Source organism: Hippichthys cyanospilos, chromosome 20, assembly GCF_059441005.1.
Source record: "Hippichthys cyanospilos isolate Australia breed blue-spotted pipefish chromosome 20, RoL_Hcya_1.0, whole genome shotgun sequence".
NCBI lineage: Eukaryota > Metazoa > Chordata > Actinopteri > Syngnathiformes > Syngnathidae > Hippichthys > Hippichthys cyanospilos.
The window spans coordinates 2,951,344-2,979,148 of NC_142388.1; the positions used below are offsets into that span (position 1 = coordinate 2,951,344).

Here is a 27,805-nt window from a genome sequence, read left to right on the forward strand (position 1 = left end):
ATCCAGAGCAAACTCAAGTCAGAGCGGCAAATGTTTTCCGGTTGTCCAAACGCAATGTTACTGCATGCTCGCCGGCCTTCGCTCGCCGTCTTATACATTAAAGATGCGCTCGTGACAATGTATGTTGGCATTGGGACCAGGAGAAGTGGAGACATGTGGCGCACATCAAAGACGCGCAGACAGATGTGCTGTCAGGCCGAGGGAGCCGGAGAGAGAACGAGAGACGGCAAAAAGACAAATACAAGGTTGAATATTCATAAGCGCAAGACTTTGAAGTGCGCTTAGCTCATTAAAAAGATCTACATACTCCGGGCTCTTTAAATTTTGGATTCATGTAGACTACATTGCTTGAGGACTTACTTACTACTTAACCATGTCAAACGTAATATGGTAACATGATTATTTTTTTTTTTTTGGGTGGGGGGCAGATTTATTTTAATGGTAAAATGCACGATTATACGAGGCGAATATAATTTGTTGCTTTTTAATGCCGTGAAAGGAATTTTCTTTTCAAATTAAGAGCAAATTGACTAGATCATGATGCAACTCTTTGCTAAAATGCGTTATGATGACTCCTTTGCAAATTGTTCCATGCTTGAATTTTGTTTTATAAGGATGTGCATCATTGGTGGCACAATTTTCCAACAATTGAGTCAGTCAATGATGATTTTCCATCATGCTAAATAAAAATAATACATTTGCTGACTCTGCTTTTACTTTGAAAAACACTGATCAAAATTTCTGGCGACAAACCAAAAGCCAAACTATAAAAAATGCTTCATTACTTTGAAAGAACGTCCTGTTTTTCAAGGGGATAGAGAACAAAACACTGTATTTTATCGTCAATTACCGTATTTCCCCAAATATAGGACACACCCTTAATTTGGGGGTCTAATTCTGTTATTTTTTATGTGGAGGCATCATAACTTTTAGATGATCCTTTAGTAATTTTCCTGTATGTGAACAAGGATGGACTAGGGCAGGAGTGGGCAATTCCAGGCCTCGGGGCCGGTTTTCTGCATGTTTTCTCTCTCAACCACACCTGATTCAAACGTTATTTTCAAGCTCCAGCAGAGCTTGTTGCAGAGCTAATGGTTTAAATCAGGTGTGTTAGGAGAGAAAACTGGAAAACAAAGAAGTACACCGGTGGACTAGGGTGTTGGTTCAGTCTGCTTGCTTCTTTTATCAAGAATAATGCCTCAGCTCACACTCATGTTTGGGGAATTACGTCAATCAACAAAATATTCATCAGATTATTTGATAATAAAGTAATTGTTAATTGCACCAATAAACTGAGGTTCATATAGGTTTAGTTGTAGGAAACTATGAATTTGGTAACTGTAAACACTACATAAGAAACTGCAACGTGGTAGGAATTCTACTGAATGAAAAAGAATCCTGCAATTGGATTGACAAAAGAGCAGTTTGCCAGGCGGAGAGATGTCAAGAGGGAGCAGAAGTGATGGCGCCCACGCGGAGTCAAACAAGCATGTAACAGGATCGCAAAGTAGGCACCGGCACACAAACACACTCGGGGCTCGGCTTCCGCTAAACGGGCAAACTCGCGTGACGGTATACGTGTCGAAAAGATTGTGACCTCACGCGATCCCGCCTTTAAAAGGAATATCTTGTTTTATTCCCCCCTTAAGGCGATCCTGGCGCAAGAAAACGAGAGAACAATAAAACAAGACGGTGGAAAACTTGTTTGACCATAAATTTAAACATGATGGGACACCGCTCTCATTACTAAAGACAAGCGAGGGTCATATTTATCTCTCAATGGGGATCCCATAACCAAGCGCGGGTCATAACCGTGAGAATGCACTCAAGATGCTACGATTCATAGGCTTGGAAAGGAGAATGAAATTGATCCAACGTGCTGCCGTTGCCGCTGATAATCAGCTATCGATTTGGTTTCGCGGGTGTGCTAACAAGACACGAGAGAGATAAAAATCAAAAGGGAAAAAGAAATCGGGAGCCTTACTTTGTGTCGGTAACAATGCCGCACATTGATGTCGATGAAGCCAGTTCCGGCCTTTTTTTTTGCAAAAATAAAAATGTCGTGAAACAAACAGAGTGAAGAAATATTTTGGACAGGATAATAACCACATACATGGAGACAGCGGGCCCTCCGGATTGATTTATGAGCATCGTTTTGTCCGTTTGGTCTCAGCAAGACGGTATTTTCCACACTAAAAGCCGCAATCCATTTTATAATCCTTTGACATTGCATAAACCGTGAGTTTTCATTTTTGGAGGATGAACAAATAAAGTAATCGCTATGTAAATTCTTCCATTTTTACCTCTGTATTTAAGTTCTAAACTTATTTTTTACAAATAAATTTTTTCTATCACCCTGTTTGAAATTTTTGTATGCTATATGCTACAATTTTGAAGCAATTTATACGGGGACAAGGCAAGGCTTTCTTTTTGTAAAATAAAACATGACTTTCTAAAATAAATCGAGGAACTTCTTAAATAAACAAAAAATATATTTTTAACGTTTTTGTTTGCAATTTGATCAAAAAATAAGTTTAATATTTCCTTGAATCACAATTATATTCTTAGCGTAGATCTAAACAGTGTTTTAATGTAAGAAAGTGCAAACGGGCACAAAAGAATACCGTATTTTCCGCACTATAAGGTGCACCGGATTATAAGGCGCACCCTCAATTCATGACATATTTGAAAACTTTTTCAATCACAATATAGTAATACTCAAAGTAATAACAATAATAACTCAAATAATAACTAAACGCTCAAGAGCATAATAACTCAATGTCAATATGAGCAACCTTGTTCAAACTGTAAACACACAAAATAAACAGGTAACACTTACTTTATCAGTTCATTCCCCATCTACCAATCCCAATCTCAATATTCATCCATATATAAGGCGCACCTGATTATAAGGCGCACCATCAGGTTTTTAAAAAAATTAAGGCTTTTAGGTGCGCCTTATAGTGCGGAAAATACGGTTCTTCAGCAATGCAATTGAATATGTCTGAATAACGCCTATGGGATAAAACGATTCAAAAAATATATATTTATAAGGCCTGTACATTACAGATTTTTATGATTGCAGGTAGGTCTAAAGCCCTTGGGATAAACTTGGATTCGCTGCACCATAAAGTTGTTCAACATAACGTAATACTCAAAGCATGGGTAGGATTACAAATACAGCCGGCCATACAGGGGACTGATATCAAATCAGAACCGGGGAGCTGGAAAAGAAAAAAAGAATCCAATTGGCTTTGCGAAAATGTTGGTGTGATGTTTCAAGATACCCAAGCGTCTTTAATGTGGACGAAAGGAGACTTTTAAAGAAAACAGAGGCTTGAAGATGAGCAGGCCTGACAGATGGTGGGAGATGACTCACTTGTAAAAAGCTGGACAAAAAAAAGAAACGGAATCAAAGCTGCGGGTAACAATGAAAGGACCTGTCCAACTTTGTTGCCGTGCTCCGGCCGCACAAAGCAAGGACGAAAACGTTTCACAATTTAATGTTTTCCAACTAATTGTGGTTATAATTTTGTGACAGACTGACAATATTGTGAAAAGAACCTCTGAAATTAGGGGAAAAAATGACCTGAAAATGGCAAGTTGGAGATGGGAGATGGAGAGACTTTTTTGCGGGAATACTTTTTACACTTGGAGGTGTGGCCTATTAACTCGGGGGCGGGGCCGAGTAATGGCTAACGCGATCTTAACATGATTGTTATAAAGCACATTGCCGTAGGATGGACTACTAAAATTCACGTGTCGACAATCATTCCAAATTTCACTCAAAAAGCGTCTCAAAAAATGCAACACGGTGAAGCCCTCAAAAAGCGATTTAAATATCTCAAAAATAATAACAGCAAATTCACAGGCCAACAGAAAAACGCCGGTTAGAACTACGATGCCAACATTGATGTTATCTGCAACGGTTTCTTCGACACGACGGTAGCTTTCGCAGCAGGTAACGCGAGAGAGCTCCCGACTCCAAAACGTTGGCCTCCGCCAAAGCAAAACATTCCATCGGGCTCTACGACAACAAGCCCGCCTCCAAATCACATATTTTCCAATTCACACATTCATAAACATCACTTGATGCCGCCGCCCTCACACACACATCCCTCTCTCATAAACCTCAAAATTCCTTCATAGATATGATTATATATTTTTTGCTTCATAAATATTCATACTGCCAAGCATCCCCCCCCACCTAAATTCAAACATCCTTGCCTTCAGTAAGAAAAGAAGAGGGACTAAAAGACCTTGGAAGGCCACTAGTGATATATTAAAAGAAAAAAAAAAAAATCCATAGATCTTGGAGAAAGCCTTGCTGGGAACGGGGAGCTGACACATGAAGGGAGCTCCGGAGTTTAAATTGAGATACAAATCAATAGATAATGTGCTGGGTGTCGACCGAACATGACGCCGATCAATGTCCAAAAATGGCTGCGCAAGCGGCAGAGATTGTAAAGTAAAAAAGTTCAGATCAGGGCGTGTCATGCCAACAAACAAACTTCCTGTGTGGACGCCCCCTCCCGAGGGAGTAGCCCCCCCCGGGCGGGACGTGCGCTTTTCACTTTTATCAGCCATTCTCTTTGTAGTACTCGATGAGGAAAATCCCTTTGAGCTCAACTAGCTGATTTTATTGTATCGTGAGGCTGAAACATTTTAAAAAATGTGTTTATTTTTTTCCTTATTCAATATTGGAATATTGTGATTTAAAAAAAAAATCCTGTGTTTCCCACATGGAATAAGTCTGTTGTTGTATTAAATAATAACAGATTTATTGATATACATAAATGTTTCCATCATATACATTAGGCCAGAAAGATGTAGATTCATTAAACATGCTAAAAGCAATTTTTTTCCCCCAAGTTATTCTAATTAATGCTAAAAAGAAGCTTTTTGTTAGAGACAGTAAGGCAAAATTTTCCATTTTTTCAAGATTTTTGGTTGGCCCAGTATCCCAATAGACCTAGATCCAACGCTGCACTGATCAGGAACCAAATCCCATCTCCACACTAAAAAAAAAAAAAAAATCTTTATTCACCATAGAAACTGTCATAAATAAACAGCGTATATTTTGCATATATAGAAAAGCTCTACAGTAAATAAAGTAATAGCAGCTTTTATGTATGTATGCCTCGGGCCATTGAAAAATGGACGACGTGCCACAAATGGCCCCCGGGCCGTAGATTGGACACCACCGTGTAAGGATTATGCTAAAATAATAACAAACGAACAAAGAATTAACGTGAAACAAAGTTTATGAATCCGATTCAATGTTCTTCCCTTTGAACAAGATCGCAGTTTGGATTTTACCGCTGTAAATTCGCCGTCAACAAATCTGTCCCCGACATCAAAATGCAAATTGCGACATACATCACGTCAAGATTAATTGCCGGAACGGCAGAAGAGACACCCTTTGCTAATGATGCAACGAGCGAGAGAAGATGGAAGAAAAAAAAAAAACAACCAAGTGACGGAACCATAATGTTTTGTTGCTAAATAAAACATGTCCTCTGCTGTAAATCAAATCAAACAGCTCGTACAATCAAATGCAATATCGTAAATATGACACACATGCCAAACTTTTAAACTATGCATCGCTTTAAAAATCGAGATATTTGGCACACCCATTTTCTCCCTGCCCACACCCTTAAAAAAATAAAAAAATAGAATTTTTGTTCAAATTTAGAGATTATCCGATGTTTTTTTACTTCAAGGCCTAAATTAATTACAATGAGACAAGAAAAAAAAAAACATTCCAACCTTTGAAATATCTTATAAAGTGTGGGTGGTTGTAAAAGAAATTGCAAAATACACAGTCTACACAAATTCATGTGATAAAATTCACAAGCGAACATCTAAAATTGAAAACGTGTGCCAAATAGATAGGGTGGCCACTAATATGTTTAAAAAAAACATATGCAAATGTTAGTAAATAAATAAATATAGCCAGCGATAATCAAGCTCTCCCTGATTCATATACGAACTCCACAGCAAAAACTGACACAATCGACACCCACGTCACTCGCCAGTCTAGGCCCCGCCTTTTAAAGTCACACACATTCAAAGTCACAGATACGACATTGCGGAATGTAAGAATTGAGACAGGGCTGCACAATTAATCATATTTTAATCGCGATCACAATAATGGCTGCTACGATTAATTAAACTCATCCTCTGCCGGTTAGAATGCATGTCAAATCGGGCATGTTGTCATCCTACCGCCAGGGGGCAATGTTTCCTATTTCATTTCCCGTTTTCATGACAAAAGCGTATGCTTTTCTCACCCTAATATATTATTTACCAGTGTGAAATAGCATTGAGTTTCTCACCTGATTCCTAATACATACAGTGCTAGCCATCAATTGAGACCCATTTAGAAAAATCCGGAAAAAATGGAAAAAAATTCGGACTCGCCATTTTGACCGCTAATTGATTAAAATTTGCTTAGAAGTAAATAACGTGCTTGGTTCTAAGTAAGTAGTATTTATTTTACTTTATTATTATGATTTGTAAGTATCAAGCCTTGAAGCCTTGTTTATATACCCCCGGTCTAAAAAAAAGGGCAATAAACAAACATTCTTGACCAAACATGATGAATAATCTTGATTAACAATTGTGATTTCAAAACTGACCAAAATAATTGTGATTATTATTTTGTCCAGGCGCGCATATATCAATTTGGGCATCTTGACAGCATGTCTACGCTGAGGGTGGCAATACTAATAATAAAAGGGGATGACGCTGCCATAGTGGGTGCACGCCGCACAGCATATTTGCGTGGTGAAACATAATGTACATCTCTTAGTCATGTCCAGCCTCCTCTCCTCCTGCTTTTAGCTCTCCCCACTAACTTAGGTAGGAAGGTGAGATGTTATATCACCATATAGCGCCCTAATGGATTCCATTATCGTCTTTTTGACAGTTACAGCAGAGGTGGGTTGGACCTATAGCTTTACATTGTTATTATATAACAAGCGAGATATGAAAAGCGAAACGTGCACGTCACACATCACATCACATTGGGATAAATTGGAAATGTATCATTTTATCCGGGTGCGATTTTGAGAATGTTTGCCACTTTGTTTTATTCCCATCAACACTCAATGTTTTTCTTCTTGGTACGGTGAAATAAGAGTGAAAGGAGAGTGTGTGTTTTGTGAAAATGAAAGCCATGTTCTCCCCAGTGTTTGAATCGACACAGATTGAACATAGGATGAGGTCGCGGAGGTGAGTTTCTCACCCGGGATCAGACCTACATTTTTCATCGTCGACATCACACGCTACAAAAATTCTTCAAGTGTAAAAGTAATATTTAGACAGACGTGTGAAACAATTATAACACAAAAACGATCCAAATAGTATCACATATTCACAACATTTCTTTTTTACCTCAATTTTTACCGACCCAAAATATGTTTACGATTCCATTACATTTCTTCATTTATTTTATTATTAATGAATGTTTAATTTACTATTGCCAGGACAATTAAAATGCATCTTTTACGTCTATAGCCGTCAACGGCAGTGAATGAGATGTGACGTCCATCCATTTTGTAATCACTATGATTTACTCCTAAATATATGTAGTTTTAAAGTTCTCAGATTTTTTTTAATTCAATCGTTTGAATTTTCATAAATTTGCAATTTTCATGTTACTAAAAAGATTGCCACATTCAAATATGACAAACTACAGAGCGGGATTATGGCCGGTTTCACTTTATTCTGAGAATAAAATCAGAATTCTGAGATTAAAATCCGAACTCTGACTTTAAATTCGGACTTTTATCTCAGATTTCTGACTTTATCCTCAAAATTCTGAGATAGAATGCCTCACAACCGACAGAATTCTGACTTTATTCTCAGAAATTTGACTTTTGCTTTTTTCTTCAAATTCAGACTTTATTCTCAGAAGTCAGTTGGAAGTATTAAAAGTCACAATTCTGAGAATAAAGTCAAAATTCTGAATTTTCCATCGAATACTGAGAATGAAGTCAAAATTCTTAGATTTTTTTTTTACTTCAAATTCTGAATTCTAACTTTATTGTCAGTATTTTTTTTTAACTTTTTTGTCAGGATTCTGACTTTATTCTCAGAAGTCAGATGTTTCAGAAATCTGAATTCTGACTTCATTCTCAGATTTCTGACTTCAAATTCAGAATTTCGAAATTACTCTGAAAATTCTGATTTGGAATCCCTCACAACCGTCAGGATTCTGATTTAATCCTCAGAAATGTGACTTTTTTCTTAAAATTCTGATTTTCTGAGAAATCCTGACTTCTAACACTTCTGACTGACTTCTGAGAATAAAGTCAGAATTCTTAAGATTTTTTTACTTCACATTCAGAATTCTGAAATTATTCTCAAAATTCTGACTTAGAATGCCTCACTACAGTCAGAATTCTGAATTTAACAGGAACTTGACTTTTTACTTTTTAGTCAGGATTCTGACTTTATTCTCAGAAGTCAGAAATCAGAATTATTATGAATTTAGAAAATATTTTTAACTTCTAATTCAGAATTCTGACTTAATTTTGAAAATTCTGACTTCGCCTCACATTAGTCATGACTTCTCAGATATGTTCTGCCTTTTAAAGTCAGAATTCTTTGATTAAAACCTGAATTCTGACTTTAAAGTAAGAGTTCTCAAGTCAAAATTGGAGATTTCTCAAATCCTGAGAAAAGTAACTTTAAAGATTAAGATAAACTTGAGATTCCTGTCAATGTTTTTCCCCTTCACTGTCCATAATCCTCTTTCGTAGTACGGTAGAAAACATATCTTCTCATTTTGGTATATTTTCCAACAAAATCCTTTCAAGAGCGCACCAAAGAGGGATTAACATCAATTCCCGCAAGTTCCTAATTGACGGTAAGTACGCATCTCTCGAAATTCAACTCGATGGCAAAAACACAAAAGTTGCGTAATGAGATAAATGCGCACAGGAAAAATGTGATAAAAACCCACAACATTTGGGGTTGGTAGTAATACTTTCTCTGATGGTTTTTTTTTTTTTTTTTTGTGATGAGTAATCATAGCTGAGCGCACACGCGCATAAATTCCCGTGTCGTTTTCATCAGCGGCTCCTTTGATCGCCTTTGCCGAGGAAAGCCAATTTTGAAAAGTAGCATGCGTTGTAGATGAAAGACCTGTCCAATTAGGAGCCTGCTGGAGCTGAAATACATATTCGTTCATAAATACTTGTACACATTAGTTGGGGGAGGGGCGGGGTACTTCTTCTCAGGCCGAAGCATTTCCTTTCAAAGAGAGGTTGGATAGAATTATAAATACATCACATTTAAGTGGCAAGAGGTGTTTGCTGACACTTCAAATCAACAACACAAAAAAATGAGAGAAAAATAAATCCGGTAATTGAAGCTTCTATGTAAAAATGTCCAAGCCTAGTTGAAATGCAGTAAACATTGATTTGCTTATGTTGGACACTTGAATGATCTTTGCTTTTATCTCAAGGAGACATATGATCAAGCTCACTCCAGATTGGAACTGGAAGGGCTTTTCTTGTATTTATTGGTGATGTGACAACTGATCAAAGCAAAAGGATGATTTCTCAAGTGTTTCGGGCAATAATATCTGCTAGGCATGGTACAAGATCTCGTACGACGAGATCTCGCAAGAATGAGATCTACTTTCTTTTTGCTGTTGTTTTTTTTACCTTGGGTATACCAAATAATATAACACAAAGGTGATGTGTTTTTATTTTTAAATGACTCTATTTTTCAGACTATAAGCCGGAACTTTTTTCTCATAATTTGAGCCCTGCGGTTTATAGTCCAGTGTGTCTTATGAGCATTTTTTTTTTTAAATGTGTGTATCTGTTCAAGGTCTGAATTTATGAAATAACTATGAAATAAAACTGAAGAAATGTGAATCCATGGCTATGCTCAAAAAGTTTTCAAAATATACTATTAAAAATTATGTATTAATTGAAGACCATCTTGTATAAAAGTTTGCGTTGTGTTCCCGTTCCTACTGATCACTTTTGAACAAACCAGGCCGATTCAAATATGTTCTATGGGTAGCACTTCATTTCATTGAGTATCATTTATGTAAAATATATAAAATAACCAAAATGTCGATAAAAAAATGGTAATTCAGAACTAAATTTAAATGTGTTATTTGGTCTCCTGTGTTTATATTTGTTTTATACATTTACTACAATAGATAATAGCTGCCACTCTACAGTAAAAATATAGGATCCTCTGATTTCATTAAAATCAATCGTCTGGTGATATTTTGGGTTATTTGTTCAAGAAGAAGACGGTAAACTATTGGCAGGTTACAAAGTGACAGTTTGTATCATGTGTGCGTTTGAAAATGAGATTATGTTTACATTAGCTGCCTGATCAATAAAGCCAAATATTGCAGGACCTCCAGGATAATAACGCAGTATAGCCGGAAGCAAAAAAACAAAAACAAAAAGATTTTGTATAATATATTCTCTTTCAGATGAACAAAACGTGTTCAACGGGAGTATTTTTATTCATGAACTTTGAGTACGCCAAGTGCATAAAAACATTTTCTCACCGTGTCAAGTAGTAAAAAAAACTGCTTGTTTTACATCAAATAAAGTCATCTGTCCCGTCTCGCCAAAAAGAGAAACCATCAACCCAAAATAACTTTTTTTTTTAAGCGTTTCCATCATCAGCATCGTAATCGGCTTTCATATCGTTTCTCAACTCCGGAGAGGCACTTTGGCGTAGCGTGCGTAGCAAGAGATGCATCGGAATGTTTCATTGCTTTAAATGCTTTTAAGTGGCCCCTCGCATCCCTCCTGGATAAGTGGGAGATGATGGGCCAGATCCATTTCCTTGGCTTCCATTTGCATCTATTTAGTGCTCAGGGGCATCAAAGGTGTCAGAAGTTGGGAGCCAATTAACCCGCCTTTAACCTGCCGACGCCTTACAAAGCCAGGATAAGATGGCGGATTAAAAGCAGACGAGTGTCTGGAAAACCAACCAACCGAGTCGGTTTGTGAAAAGGGATAAAAAAGGGGATGGAACCAGATGTGTTATCCCGTTTGTTTGCTCTATGTGTCTATTTTGAACTTTGTGATGATTAGTGATTGTTTTGACCGGACAACGGGAGAGTTTTTTCTAATTTTTTTTGTGGGGGCAATAAACTGAACTCAAGTTCACTGAACGTTAGTGTTGCAGTTATCAAATATTTTGGTACTTGAATATCCAACCGAAAAAATTCGATTTCAAATGGCATACTTTTTAACGTGTTTTATTTACTTAATATTTGTGAGAATTTGTGCTATGAGACAACATTAAAAAAAAAAAAAAATCAATAGGAACCTGCAAATTGTGTCAGGCGGTCAGCAAATGTGTGCAGAATAGCCAGTCTATTCAAGGAATAGACTTAGCAGCTAGCTGCTAGCCAATAGATGCTAATGCTGGCAACCGGCGATGTTTGTCAATATTTGCGTCTTTTTTTTCTAGCATCCTTAATTCACAATTGAATGTTATTTTATGATGACAGGGAACATTGATGACAGCTAGTTACTAGATGCTAATGCTAGCAGCAAGGTGGCACATCAATTTCAGCGTAATATAATTTTTTTTTGCGTTCATTTTTCTGGTTCATGGTTTCGGAATGAGAGACAACATTGACGAAAGCTAGCGACTAGCCACTAGATGCTAAAGCTAGGAGTTATGAGTCAAGGATTGAAAGTGATATCAGAATGATCAACAACATTAATGTTAGCGAGCTGATGATGTTAGCTAGCTGCTATCCAACAACACAAAAAAGCATTTTGTCTTTATATATATATATATATATATATATATATATATATATATATATATATATATATAAATTATTTTGATGGGCTGTGGCGTTTAATAAGTAAGTTTAATAATCATCTTGAGGATTTCCCATGACACGAACGCCCGGGAACATAAGTGCATTTACTCTTTCACACAATGACTGATAGTACTTGTATCCCATTGTGACAGATTTAATTAATGCCAATTGAAGATCGCTACAATAGCTCCGCGCGAACCGACGATCAATCCGCAGCCCGTCGCTCGAAAGCGTCGCTCCGTGTACTTTTTATTAATAGGCCGCCGCCGCATATCATATTTTTGCTCTTAAATGAAGCCTGATCGACTGAGTCGTCCTCCCTGGTGGCAAGAGCGGCCTCTGTAATTCAACCCAGAATGAGGCTACGAAAATAATGAAATATAATAAACCGCTTTGAAGAATTGAGGACATGCTGCAGGTTGAAGACGCTTACCATTCAGGACCTTCCTAATTTTACTGCGAGAGTACGAAAGCTGAGTAAGATAAGTCAAGACGTGGATATTATAGACTCCTAAAGTAGGTGATGCGGCTTTTGCCATAACAATGACAGATGCTATTCGCCTTTTTCATAAAGTGGAAGGCATTTCTGTGTTAGCACAAGAAAAATTGAAAAATACCAAGAAATAGACCGGAAAAGCAGCTGATAAATTGCATATTCACCCTAGCATACGCTAGGCAAACATCCAACTCATAAATACTATGGTAATTGCAACTTTATAGAAGCTTATGATTATTACATAATGTTCTCTTTTAATGTTTTTAAACAGTGCAGGGCTATGATTTAATGAACTCAACTTGATTTCGTCAAGTTGTTGCACACAGGATTGGGTTATATCATCTATATAAATATGTATATACATATGGACACACACACACACATATATCTATATCTATATCTATATATATATATCTATATATATATATATATATATATCTATATATCTATATATATATATATATATATATATGATATACATATATCTATGTATATATATGTATATATATATATATATATATATATATATATATATATATATATATATATACACATATATATATATATATGTATATATATATATATATATATACATAATGTACACATATATACATATATATATATATATATATATATATATATATATATATATATATATATATATATATATATATATATATATCGGTGCATGCCTAGTATTTACTCTTATTAATGTACATTCAAACAGAATCGTACGTTTATTCCTTTTACGGCTCCGAAATTTCAACGTATGGCCTACGATTACCAGATTGTCACGTATAGGACTTGCAAAAACATAGTGAGTCAATGGCTAAACAGCAGCACTTCCGAAACATTGGCAATTTGTGGCGTCCTCCATTGAGCCACTTTCCGAATGCAATTTAGCCACACGAGAGGGCCAAACTACCACTCAAGGATTTTTCCCCAGCGCGAGGAAAAGAGAAGGGCGGCAGGAAGGAAAGTGGTTGAACCTTCAGGGAGCGCATACATCTTATTCTAAGCTGTCTTTTTCCATATCATCAGCAATTCTGTGTCATTCATTCCAATCGCTAAGGTGAAAGCGGGCACCGATCTGGGATTTTGGTCTGGGGAGACTACTTAAAGTAGTCTTTTTTTTTTTTTCTTAGCAACTCCTGAAGCCAAATACAATTACACTAATGCAATGCCGCTCAATGCACGTGAGCCAGCTTTGTCATAATTGAGGACATTGGCATATCAGCAAATGAGTGAGCAGCTCTATTAAAAGAGGGTCAGGAAGAACCAATCCACTTTTGGCAGCAGCCTCCTTTTTTAAAGCTTGACTGAGAGTCGGTGTCGAGGTTTTCTGTTCTTTTTTATTTGGGGCATTTGTTTGGTTTTCAATTGTCTTTTCGAGTTGCGGGATTTTATTCATGTTTTTCTTCCCCTCGGGTCAGCGGCTCGTCACTGTGACCGTGTCTATCTGTCCTGGTTAACCAGCTTCCCTTGTGTCGGCCAATCATCTCCCTGCTCCTATTGTGCCATGCCCCGGTGTTCCTTGTTTGTCTTGTCAGCTTTGAGTGTATTTAGTTTACTGTTTCCATTCAGTTCTTGTCAGGTCGATGTTGCGTCATTGTTGCTATGAGCTCCTCGTCGTCCTCTCTCTGATCTTGTTTGTTTTTTGGTCATCTTTGTATTAAATTATCATTTTTTCTGTGATCACATTACTGGATATATCTGTATGTGTGTGTTCCTGTGAGGCTATACTAGTGAAATCCATTTTGGGGTTTCTAGTGACATAGTAAGGACATTTTGGAGAAGTGAGGACATTTAGGCAGGTCATCACTTGTTCATGCCTCTTTTTGAGGGTCAGATTTTGGGTTGAAATGGGAGATGGTTGAGGTTAGGGCAAGGATTGGGGTGAGGCAATTATTTAAAATGGTTAATATTAGGATTAGGAGCTAGAAAATGCATTCTACCAATGTATGGCCGCACAAATGTGTGTATGTGTGTGCGTGCCTGCATTCCTCATTCCATCATTATTCTTTTCATTTTCATTTCCTCTATCCCGCTGGTTGGCAGTGACACCGTCATGGCAACCGGCATTGGCGACGCATGTTTGGAAGCCAGATAGCGGTAATACGCAAGCTCAGGCACACAGTCACACACACACATATCCTCAAACACACACAAACAACAAGACCTCTGCTTGGCACACAGTGTTCCACATATGACTTGTCACAACCTTTAACCATGGAAGCAGCATAAGCACCAAAAACGTGTATGTGTGTGTGTTTGAGTGTATGCAAGTCTCGCTATAACTAAGCAACCACACGAGGTGATGCCAGAGGGAGAAGGTTAACACGAGGAAGGACGGACGCTTGCATTGAACTGTCAATCATTTACTCGCCGTGCCACTGTATGACGGAGGCTGAGCCCGACTATTAATAGAACAAGACTGAATGAAAAAGAGGACGCATCGCGTCTTCCATCTTGCATCTCAATTTTTACTAGTCATGCCCAAGAGCAAACGCGATATCGTCGTTAAAGACGCGATCTCGACATAACGTGATTCTTGAATGTGAGAGAGCGTTTTGGGTGCTGCTGTTTTGGTTAGCAACCGGGTTTATTATGACTATTAAGAGGAAAGGCGACATAAATATGTGTGTGTGGGCTTGTGTGTGTTTGTGTGTTTCCCAGAGTGATTAGCAGTAATTAATGGCCTCTCCACGGGACTGGGAAAACATCAATCCAAAATTAGATCTTGATGAACTACCACAAAAAAATCGACTAACCTCAGGGCAAACAGACAACATGACCACGCGAACACGCGCTAAAACGTCCATAGTCCAATTTTGACATGGACGACGTGAGCACCCGGAATAACCTCCAATGTGGCAACGTGACTTCCGTGTCTCCGTTTAGACATTTTGAGCGGCCGAATGCAATTTGCGGCGACAGCTCGTGTGTAATTTGCGCCATTAGCGACATCAAATTAGGGCATTCAAATGAACATTAGCAGTGCTAACCTATTTTAGGCACTCGAGCATTTAAAATAGGACTAGAATAATTATGCGCAATTTTAAAGAGGACAGTGAGTGCCCACCTAAGCATTTTTTAAAGCAAAAAATTATGCATTCACTGTCATTTTTAAGGAACAGATTTCTAAAAAGCCAGTCACATTACAGCAGTTTAAAAAAAATGTAAATCAGGCACACGAAGTATCGCAAAAAATTAATAGACAAACATAAAAGCATCGTACACTTACGGTAAAATTGACTCAACACAAATTTCTGTGATCAAGTTTTTGACTAATTTTCGGGCACTGTAGTGCCACTGTTAAACACTAGATGGCAGTGTAAATTTGAATAAAAGAGAACAGGAAGTATGTCAATTAATAAACAATCTTGTGAAATTCTCTTTAATCCTGTATTGTATAACTACGGAAAGTGACAACTGTATGTGGAAAATACGGTATAATTACAGAAGAAGGAGCAGCCCAATGTCTATGGTATTGAAGAAAAAAAAAAGTCTTTAAATTCTATTTATTATGCAAGTACTAAAAGTTTTTATAAAGTCTTTTTCTTAAAAATGTAGGTTTTGTTGACTGATTAATGGCATTTCCATTCATTTCAACGCATGTGACATGACATCATCCTCCATCTCATCACTTTTCCTCCGGTCACATGACGTAACGCCCAGCCGTTGACGGTGGCATCAAGCGACCGGCCGCACTTTCAACTCGTGCGCGCCGGCGCGGCTTTTGATCCCTACTTCAACACGGCCCGTCTTCATGTCTCGCTCGTAATCTTTCAACGCGTTTTGCAAATTTCACATCTCTCATCCGTACTTTCCCTCCAGCTTCTTCTGCCGCCCGCGAAACCCCAGCGGCCAGCTGTTCCCTGCCGGGGATTACGGACTATATATAACCCGCTTTATCTTTAATCTGCTGTCGGAAAACATTTGCGCAATCGCCGCCAGATTTACCTTGAAATTTGACTTCTTATATTAAAGCGATTCGAACAGTTTATCCTTTACATTTAAACGTCGCGTCAAAATGTCACGTGATGTCTAATAATGCGCATGTTCGATTTCAAAAGCGCAGCCTGCCGTTTTCAAAGAGTTCCACAGTACTTGGAAGCTGTTAAAAATGCCTCATCCAAAATGGAAGCGCTTTTTAAACATTCAAAGCGCTAAAAGGCTTTCACGTACGATTGCTATTATTCCGTGCACACGAGCAGTAATAAACTGAGTGTCGCGTAGGCTTGCGTGACACATTCATTGGCGGGATGTCCTGATCAATAGACTGGAATTAAAAAATGGGAGGGGCTATTTGACATGGCACGACCTCGACACGCCGTTTTTTGGCAAACAAGTGAGGCCGCCGCAGGGAAGCCAGGGCGCGCGAGAATCAGCTGAAGGTCAAAAAGACTTCCCGCCGACAAGGTAAATTAGACACTGGAGTGACTCACTCCAGGTCAGTCTGGCTTTTTTCTCCGCGCCCTTACAGTGTGACTCGCTAAAAATCTTTGGCCGGCGAGTTGCTGTGATTAGGTGTTTGGGAGCAGGCAGACTGTAAAGAAAAAAAAAAAATAACCCAATGACAGCAAGAATTATTATTTTATTTAGTGGCAATATTTTCGATAAGAGTGCGATGAACACGATGAAACATTGGATTGTTGTTCTAGTTTCGGAGAAAGTGCACACTGACTACTGGTGTTTATGGGTTTGTACAATGTACAATACAGCCAAGTGGGCATTGAGATCTGCACACCTTTGGTGTAGTAACAATTCCCGCCACAGCGTGCTCGGCAGCACTGAGCACTACTGGAGGAGATGCATCATTAAAAACGAGCAGAGAAGGTCCCCAAAGATCTATTTTGAATTTCTTGTGCCATGATGCGGTATTAACATTTTAAAAAGCCGACACTACATGTCAAATCAAGAACCTTGTCACGCTACCACCAGAGGGCAATGTTCCCCACTTGTTTCTATGATAAAAACTTTTGCTTTTCTCACACAAATATATTATTTACCAGTGTGAAATGGCGTGCTAGCCGTCAGTTGAGATCCATTTAGAAAAATCCGATTGGCAAAAATTGGAATCAATTCGGTGTGGAATGACTGAAAATGACATTTTGACTGCTAATTGATTAAACGTTGTTTAAAAGTAAATCATGTGCTTAATTCGTTTGCACTCAGCAAGAAAGTTAACTGTGTTTTTGCCATAATTATTATTTACTTTGATTTATTTTAGTTTATTGTTATTATTTGTAAGTATCAAGCCTTGAAGCCTTGTTTATATATTGCTTGTTTAAAAGGTCAATAAAAAGACATGTTTGACCAAACATGATGAATAATCGTGATTTAGAATCACGATTTCAATAGTGAGCAAAATAATCGTGATTAGAACTGTGGTAGCGCCCAGTGTGGGTTTTCACTTTCAGTAATGTTTAAACTCCATCAATGTTACACATGATGAGCTTGCTAGCTAGGTAGCTAGCCATAAGCTAACATATCGTTGGCCACATAGCACAATTGCAAAAGTAAAATTGCAATATTTTGCAGATGCCAAATAAAAATGTAAATATTTTTTAACACACTTTGGTATGTTTTGTTGTGGTTCCCACCATTTGCTTACTTATTCTAAAAGATTTATATTTTACATAAAAAATAAACAAAAAATATTCAGCCAATTATGCCATGCGACCTACAACATAAATATGCACATATATTGTCTTCTACCTTCTTTAGATTTATTGAGAAAATAATTCATCACCCCCCCATGTTTTCGTTTGCAATACAGGGCGAAAAGTTATATAAAAAAAAGTCCTCCATTGTCAAAATTGAAGTCGCTGTCAGGTTGTTTTACAGTGGGCCTGCGTGAGTTATTCCCTGTCAAAAGTGTTGTTCCGAGCAATAAAGTGCTGCCTCATTCTGGCCGGAGCGGTGTCCGCGCGCTTGCTTTGCGGCATCATAAAGTGCGCGGGGCGATAAAGCAGACGGGCGTCAGAAGCTCCAGCTTGCCGTCGCATCCGGCCCGAGATGCGCCTAATGGAACGGGGAGTGCATAGCACAAATCCGTGGCGAAACACAAAGAGTTGCTCAATAAGTGCGGGAGAAGAAAAAAAAAAAAACACATAGTGCGCCTTTATGGACTTGCTACTTCTTGTGTCTAATAACATTAAGCTTAATGCATGACTTATTGGTTTATTTGATTACTGCGGTGGCCGCTATTCATGGGAGATTGCGCAATAGTCTGAGCAAATGTTGCAAAAAGTATTTTTTGACCGCAAAATACTTTCTGTAGTTTTTCGGCAGCCTGTTTAGGCGGGAGACTCGTCAGGTATGTTGTCTTTTTCACGTTTTTCAAAGGTGACAAAAGTGGAAGGTCAAAGTATAAGAACAGTTGAAAACATCCTGTAAGATATTTATAACAGATTATTTATGAAGCAAAAAATGTCGGGTCTGACCGACTGGCTATCTCTAATGATTTGAAAAGAAAATCAAATCACTTGGAAAGTCAACACTTTCCTTTACAAACTGGAAAAAAATGACAATTTGCACCTCAGTCCTTTTAGGCAGCAGCTGATTAAAGTTTGTGGATTTGAATAGAAAAAAAAAAAAAAAAAAAACACCGGGAGGTCAAAGACATAGAATGCAAATGGTGAATACCTCCTGTTTTGATTACTAACACAGCCTGTTTAGGTAGCAAATTAACCCCTGGGGAAGATTTGACCCAACTCTGGCTTTTTGATGTTTTTGATGTGATATCAAAGGAAAAGCAAAAAAAAAAAAACAAAATACATTGGGAGGCTAAAATATGAGAACTTTCAATATGCATCCATTCTGAATGCTTGCAAACAGAAGGTCAAGACGTACACACTATAGGTGTCAAATTTAGCCCATGTCAGGATAATTTACTGCCATTGGAAATATTGTCCATTTTGGACAAAGTGAAAACCCGATGTTTTAGTATGCATTTCCCCCAATTTTTGCAATAATCCTTTCAACGCCAACTTGCGATCAGGGCGCAATAGACATTCTTGTGTGGACACCCCAAAACCACTGGGTGGCACTATTGGACAACTTACGACATTTGCAAGTCATTTACAATGATTGGCTTAGCCTGGACTCCCATAATGCAAAAGTCTTCAAACGTCATAATAATCTAAATATGAGATAATACATATTCCTATTCCCATTTCATAAATAAATAAATATACAGCTTAGTTGCTATTCTCGCATTTTTACAATTTTTGAACACAAATTCAGACCAAGCTGAGTGAAGTCAAAGACTAAGAATTTGAATGGTGAACACCTCCGGTTTTACTTACTAAAATGACTAATGCAGCCTGCTTAGGTTGTGAACCAGTCTGGAAAGTAATTCCAGACTGCACCTTCTGCTGACTCAAACAAAATAAACAACCAAGAAAGCCAAAAAAAAAAAAAAAGCGTAACCACTAGCTGAACACAAGTGCGATCTTCCAATTGTCGATTTCTGCAGCAGCCCATTTAGGCGAGAAAGTCATCACCGCCTGTTTACATGTTTTGCAACAGCCACAAAACCGAGTTGTACTTCCCGCTTTGATTTATAAGGTAACCCTCTTAGATATATTGATGCTTACGCAGCCTGGGGAACGTTGCTGAAGCCGTGAATTTTCCACTGGTATAGATACAACCATAGCTAGAACATACTCTTGAAGAAACAACTAGTGGGCCCCGAATACTTCCAAGTGGTGAAATCCACCAACGGCACGCAGATGTAAACATGAGATCCATCAACTTTCAAAGATTACAAACAAACAAACACACAAGTATCGATCCCGTCAATCCCATCTAATCTTAAATGTGAGGCTAACTCCATTACAGACAGTCTTGATTGTTTTTCACCTGCCGGTGGCCTTGTCTCCGTGTTTATGTCAGCGGGGGTTTATTGGGAAGGACTTGAAGAGCGGCACGGCTGGTCTGTTCATCGCAAAGCCCCGGTGGCTGGTTTTATCTCCGTGTGTGTTTGATCACCAGCATATTGCTGAAAATTGGCTGGAGGGTGCGCCTCGTCACCCCCCCCCCCCCCCCCCCCCCCCGCGCCCCCCCATGAGGAGTGCCCCGCTACTCTCATTACTCTGCCAGCGCCGACTGCGCGTACTCTCATTCCCTCGTTGATGTCCAACTTTAGAAGGATGACCTCGTGTCACTTTTGCCTACTGGGCCTTTTGGGCCACTAGTAAGTAAAAAATAAATAAATAAATAAATATAAAAGTCGTACGTGTTCCACAGGTTTCAAGCGTATTTAAATGTCTGCACGTGCACAATTACCCAAATAAGAAGCCAAGTGCTGGATAATTGTGTCACTGATGACAATTCGTCTTTGTACAAGATTTAACAAAAGAGAGGCATAAAATGATGAGCAAGGAGCTAATTATAACACAAATTAGCAACAAGTTTATTCATGATCCAATTAACTTGCTCTTAATTTGAAAACGTACAGTTATGGGATTAAAAAGCATTTATATATGTGGTATACAGTCTTTAGGAGCTCTTTACAACACAAATTAGCAACAAGTTGCTTTAAATTGCAATTAATTTGCTCTTAGTTTGAAAATGGCATTAAAAAGCATTAAATGAGATATGCTGTTACCTTCAGAAACAATGTTAAAATCTCACATATCCCTTGAAGTTCCTTCACGTACCCTTATTTGAGAACCTCTGTCCTAGAGGGCAGGCATAACTACGACATGGCCAGTGACCAAATCAAGTTTGGCACCCAAGATCGAGCTCGATCTAGTTCCATACCGCAGTCGCCGCAAGGGAGGTGAGTCAGGAACCGTCTGACCTTGAGCTCCCAAAAAGGTCCTTTGGGTTATTCGCATCTAATAGAGCTCAGGTGCAACCGAACAGGCTACATGGCTCCCTCTCAAATTAGTCAAATCTGTCCCGCTTACCACGAAGCGTTTGTTTCCCGGTTTGAACGCCAAAACACTCACGCCCCGATGCGCAAGTGGAGCGGGGCGCGGTTAATAATACAAGCTGAGTGATGACTACGAAATATTTCCTTGGATGTTTATAAAGCCACTTCATTTTGAAACGTCAAGGTGGTATCGGAAGGCAGTAAACAGTAATGAAGATGTGTTTCTGCTCCCCGTCGACATCGCAAGGGATTTGAGCTTCCTGCGTACGCCGCCGGTGATGAGTTTGCTGCCTAAATACATACAATATGATATGAATTTTGCTCAGAGATGCACCAAATTTGATTAAAATTTGGGCCAAAAATGTCCCCCCAAAAATAACAGCCAAAGGTAAATTAAAATCTAAACAATACGTCCAAAATAGGATGTTTTGATGGCGCAAAAACTGCTGCCAGCAAGCCCCTGTCTGAATTTCACGTAGGCATGGGCTGGCCCAAAAAAGACCCAACATCACATCACCCGCTGAAGCCGTTTTGAGAAAGACAACTTGACAATAAGCACACCAACTAGTAGAAGGACACCGACAAAGTAGCCGTTGTAGGCTTTTATTTTGAAGACGACCTTTGTAACTGGATTAGTGGAGTGGCTAGCTTAAGCCTTAGCCACTTTGTTTTTATAGCAATCACAGCGCTACCAACACACCGCCATTAAAAAAAAATCATATAAAAACCACAAAGCTAATCAAATACTGTCACTGTAAAATACAGCGGAAGTCTTCAGCGTTAGCGTTAACTATGTGTGTGGTGCATGCGGTGCATTCAAACGCAGTCGGACATTTTAAACTCAGGCATAAAAAAATAACTTTGAAATGCACAAACATTTTTAAGCCTTCGCTATTCTTTGACTTTCCAGGATTCTGCATTCCAAAAGGTCGGGTCTAACTGTGCGGCTAAATCCTAAATTGCTGGCGAAAAATAGAGACAGTGATAGAAAAGCATAGCGAGCGCTCAAACCCAGACATCGACGGAAACCGACCCAGGAGGCTAGGTCCCTATCAAATCCATCAAGCGGAAGGCAAGGGTCCAACCCGGAGGCTAGCTAGCTAGCGAGTGCGCGCCCCCCGGGAGAAATGCGACTTGTCTGGCATGACTGACTCTGTCCGTCAACTAATGCAGCCCAGGGGTCGCTAATTGAGTGCCGAATGACTGATGGCCCGTCAACAATCCCTTCAGATACCTGGCTCAGAAATAATATCTGGAAAGTGAAATTTCTTCACTCCGTATGGTTCGAAAGACCAAAACTAAAATGTAAACAAACAACACGAAACGAAAACAGTCCACGTTGAAGCGTTGAGGAGAGATGGATTTATGGATTAAGACCGGCTTAGGCCGGACTGTCACATGTTGCTTTGATTGAAGCTGGCAGGGCATCACAAAGCGTTGTGATGCATTTTGTTTCCCTCGTCCACATGGGCTAAATCCCATGTGATGAAAAGGACCCAGCTGACAACCAGCTGTGGCGCCTTACGTCATCGTGCGCTCGCCTTTTCCTCACATGAAAAGCTCCCCCGGGCGCCATTTTCACCTACTCGCTTTTACAGCAGAGGTAGCAAAAGTGCTCACACAAATGACATAAGATTTTTATGACTATCAAAAGACAAAAGAAACAAACAAAAAAAACACACTACAGCCCAGTCAAAATGTTACTTTGGCTTGATTATCCAACAACAGTGAATGGGTTAACTTTTTCAGTAAAAATGGATCTTTGACGTCTACGCCCTCAATGTTAGTGAACGAGTTACAAACGAACTTAAAAAATGCTAATAACATAAAAAATATATGGATTAATATGAGAAAAAACCTGTAGCTTACAAGTAAAAGAAACTATCAGGAGAATAATTATATATTATGAGAAAACGACATATTTGAGGAAATATGCAATGAATATATTGAGGAAATATGCAATGACAAAAATATCCTGCAAATTGGATAAGATAAATTATATGACAATTTGTAATCCATTCCAAAACTGTGGAATATTAGTCATAAATTAAAAGAAAAAGTTGTAACATTAAGAGAATACTCTAGTCATTAAAGCCCATATTACAAAAAAGTGGATTAACTAAGTTGCTAGGATAAGTTAAAATATTATGGGAAGTCTATCAAACTATATTACAAAAAAAAGAACATTCAAATATGTGATATGAGAATAAAGTCATAAATTTGAAGAAAAAGTAGCAATGCAAGAATTACATAATACATTGGGCGGGAATGTCAGACCCCCCCCATTAAAAAAAAAAAAATCACATGATTAAAAATGTGGATTATTATGAGAATCCACTCAAATATTCAAAGAAAAAATCCTCACAGCATCACGAAAAAGAAAGTTGTCATTTTGAGAGAAAAAAAGCTGATAATAATCGAAGATCTAAAATACTGGAAGTCTTCAATGACAAGAAAAGGCATCAATGCCCCCCTCCTCCATAATAAAAGACCCGTTCCAAACAATATGAGAAGTGAGGATACACAAAAGCAAAATGTGCAATCATCCCGAAATGATTGAAATCAAGCGATTCCGACAAAGCAGCATGCCCGGCCGGGTAGCAATAACACCGACGGAGGATGACTAATGTAACAGATCCGTCTTCAAACCAGGATGAGAATTTCACACCGCACAAAAGCGACGGAGACGAAAAGTTAAAGCCCCGATCGGGGCAAAAACTCTTTAGTGCCGGGGCGCCCGTACCTTGCAGAGTTTCTGGTAGCGCGGCGAGGAGATGGCCATCCTCTGGAGCCTGTGTAAGAAGACCACCACTTTCTGGAGGGAGGTCCGGACCATGGCCATCATTTTAGGACTGCTCCAAGTCTGCAGCAGCCTGGCGCCGGTCCGCATGCTATCAGTGCCCGAGCCCGCTCATGGCGCCGGCGTCCGCCGTCACGCGCGCTGGCTCGCTTACTCACTCGCTCGCGTGCACCCTTAAGCCGGCCTGCCTTTTTTTTTTTCTTCTCACTCACTTTCTCCTCCGCGCCGACATTTGTGAAGATCGCGCGAAAAAAAGAGACGCGGAGAATTTTGAAAAAGTGCCGAGTAGGACGAGAGGACGAGCCGCTCCGCTCGTAGCGATCCCGTTAGAGGGAACAGCTGGGAGAATGTGCGCGGGGGGGGGGGGGGGCAGGTAGCGCCTCCTTTGTGCACTCGCTCCATCAATGGAGAGAGCGGCTGAGTAATAACACGCGTTATTGTTAACACGCGCGGAAAAGGAGGAGAAGGAGGAGGAGTTCCAGGAGCTTCCTGGAAGCCAAAGTCCCCATTGGATTCCTGCCTCGCGCTGTCACACTGCGCCCACGTGAAACACTAAAGTCCCCTTGGGGAAATGTAACACGAAAAAAAAAATGTCACGGTCGACGTTGTCAGAAATTACGGGGAAAAGTTACAGCGCTATGAAATTATTCATCGCAAATCAAAAGTCATTATCTCAGAGGAGTAAATTCATAATTAAGACTCTTTCAGTGCCATTGAAATTGTAATAGGAATAAAAAATAATAAAATTCTCATCAAATGTGTGTTTTTTAGAGGGGGGTTGCTGACACCCTTGACTAATGTTGACCTAATATAACCCGGTTGAGCACTGTAGTGATAACTGTGACCATTGGATGGCAGCGTTTCCACATTTACAACACAGCTATTACCTACATCAATTCTAACTGAAGAATGGAAGTCAATCTTTCATATGATACCACCCATATTTACGCAGACATTTGATTTTACAAAAACAATGTTGTACATTACAAAAATTACACTGAAATTTTAACAGTTAGTAGGCAGTAAACAGTAAAAAAAAAAGATATTTCCAAAAGCCACTGTACAATAAAATCAGAACAATAGTTGCAAATCACAATAAAAAAAAATGAAAAATGAGAGTACAAATACTGACAGAATAATCAACATTGATCAACTGAAATAGGACTACAAAAAACAATTATATAAATTTTCGATGAATTTGCCGATTATTCAATAAATCATTTAAAAAATGACTTTTTTAATTGACAATGATTTGGCTGCTGGTTTAATCCGTAACGTCTGAAAATCGGGAAGAAAATCTTGAAAAAAACAATTGCATATTAAATCTTAATTACATTTAAAAAAAAAAAAAATCGTCCCTACCTACTCTCCTAATGAGCCAAATGTGTCCCCATGAGGACAAAAACTGCACAAGTACAAGAACCTCAAACTGGATATCAACGACACCAAATTAGATGCTCAAATTTCCGTCGCGTTTGCCACATTGAGGGCAAGGCAAATATTTGACACCAACTTTAAGTAATAATTACACACACAAAGACAGGGGCGGGGGGATTATGCTAAGCTTTGTGGAAGACGAGTGTTTAGAGAAGGTTTAACGTTGCCACGGAAGCCATTTCAGTCAAAGCGCGGTATTGACTCGCTGGGAATTACAACACGCTGTTTTGTTGCCTCGCTTATTGTTAATACCACGGATGCCATCACGTGTGTGTGTGTGTGTGTGAGAGTAGTGTGTGTCTTTATGTATCTTGCATTTCAATAAAGCCTGTGGTCAAAAAGAAAAAAGATGGGTCGTAAATGTGTTATTAAAAAAAAAAAGAAGGACCTTTTCCTCGGCTCAAGAGTACTTTGCGATTTCGCCAAATGACTTTTCACACTTGAACGCCATCCATCAATCTGAAGCGCAGCAGAGATAGAAACAGAGCCGATGTGGCTTTAATTAAGGCGATATGTCATTGGGGTGGAGGTGGGGGGGGGGGGGGTGCACAGAAAGCCTAGCTTTTGCTAGACGATTGTGCTAATTTGGAGGGCTTTGAATGATTTAGTAGAACTCTTCTTCTTCCAGATTGAGAACAAGAATTAGATTTTTTTTTTAAACTCATTCGCTGCCATTGACGGCTATATACGACAAAGATTCATTTTTAATGGGCAAGGGGTGGAGTTAACGATTTTTGTCGCACTGCAATGGCGATTGTGTTGTCCTGGTTTGGCCAGGTGGGGGCAGTATAAAACATGGATATATGATTCATTCTCAACTAGGGCTCGGTTCTTTGCAGAGGATAAAAAATAAATGACTTCAAAACCCTATGGAATTCAAATGGTCTTAGTCATCTAAGAGGTTATGAAATCTAAGTTAACTATTGAAAATGCACAGTTGTAAAGCAAAAGTCATTGCAGATCATAAAGCATCTTTCACATAAAACTGACAGAAAAAAAACTGCACATGTGCACAGCTAATATCTTGGCATAGAAAATGTTTTGAACTTAACGGATCCCCGACTGGTTTATTGCATCACAAGCTTTGAAATTTTTATTGATTTTTGCAGGGCAGTTCTGTGAATCACTGTCTTAATTTGAGGAGCAAATCCGCTAATTTTTGGAGCATTTTTTGCAGGCCTATTATAGGGACATTTTTTTTCTTAAATATTAAAAAAAACTTTGTTTTGCCATATGAAATGTAATTGCAAAAAAATAAGGATTTACTTTTTTTTTCAAGCACTATGCTGCATTTGATTACTTTTTTCAGTTTTAGACTAATGCGTATCTTCAATAAACACTGTAAAAAGTAGCTAACAGCATTTGAAAGTAAGAATACGCTTTTAGGTATACTTACACAATTTTTTCTTATTTATAGTCAGTGGGGCGAGTGGGGAAAGGGTGAATTTTTTTCTCTTTTGTGGGGGGGGGCTTTGCAAAAAATAATTGAGACGCTTTGTTGCTATTTTGTTTTTAGCTTGACAGTAATGAGTAGAGTGCAACAAATGTATGATCTACGTCGAGCACACATGACAACCCATGCGTATTAAACACATCAGCGAATCAATGAGCAGCACTCAATGTGCACACGTGTTCAGACGCCCCTCAACATGCCCTCTCATTGACACAAACGCGGATGAACCTCGGAGCTAATGGGGGACGACACCGAGATAATAGCTCCCACCTGCGTCCGCCCGCACACACAAACACGCACGCGCATCCATCGGGACGCAACTCCTACCTCCAGCTGTCGTCTGAGCTCCTTGACGCGGACGGAGTCTTGCGACAAGTCTTCCCTCTGGGAGGCGTCGGCCAGGACGTTGACGGTGGTCTCGGCCTCCTGGAGCCACTTGAGGAAGGCTTCCAGTTCCCTGAGGGACACCTGAAGGCCCTTCAGCTCGCCGTCCAGGAGCCCGTGGCGGTCGTTCGCCCTGCGCAGAACAAAAGGAATAAATGACCGATTCTATGACGGCGTTGCCTTGAGATACAAGTTAAATTTGTTCGATGACCACAATCGTAACATAGGGCTGAGTCAAGATAACATCAGTACAAATTTTCACAATGATCGACAACATTTTGTTTGTTCCTTGATAAAAGCAGTGATAGTTCTGACAAAAATAAGCACAAAAAATACTTTATATCTATTCATAAACTTGACATTATTGAAGAGATTTAATTAGTTGAAAAAAAATATTATTCCATTAAATATTTAAGCACTCTCTTCATGGGATCATTTATAGTCCCTATTTTTTTTTTAAAAAACATTGTCCCTGCTCCAAAAATAAAATTGCATTAAAATCTTTGATATATATGAAT

At 39.0% G+C, this 27,805-nt stretch overlaps 1 protein-coding gene across 3 annotated transcripts in view; it reads right to left on the reverse strand.

Moving 5' to 3' along the window:
- Window positions 1-27,805, reverse strand: part of utrn (utrophin) — a 136,799-nt gene that overhangs the window by 64,499 nt on the left and 44,495 nt on the right. For all 3 annotated transcript variants that reach the window (XM_088402867.1, XM_088402868.1, XM_088402866.1), the window contains exon 55: window positions 27,231-27,420. In XM_088402867.1, coding sequence (XP_088258993.1) covers window positions 27,231-27,420 — 190 coding nt within the window. The remainder of the gene's footprint in view (window positions 1-27,230; window positions 27,421-27,805) is intronic.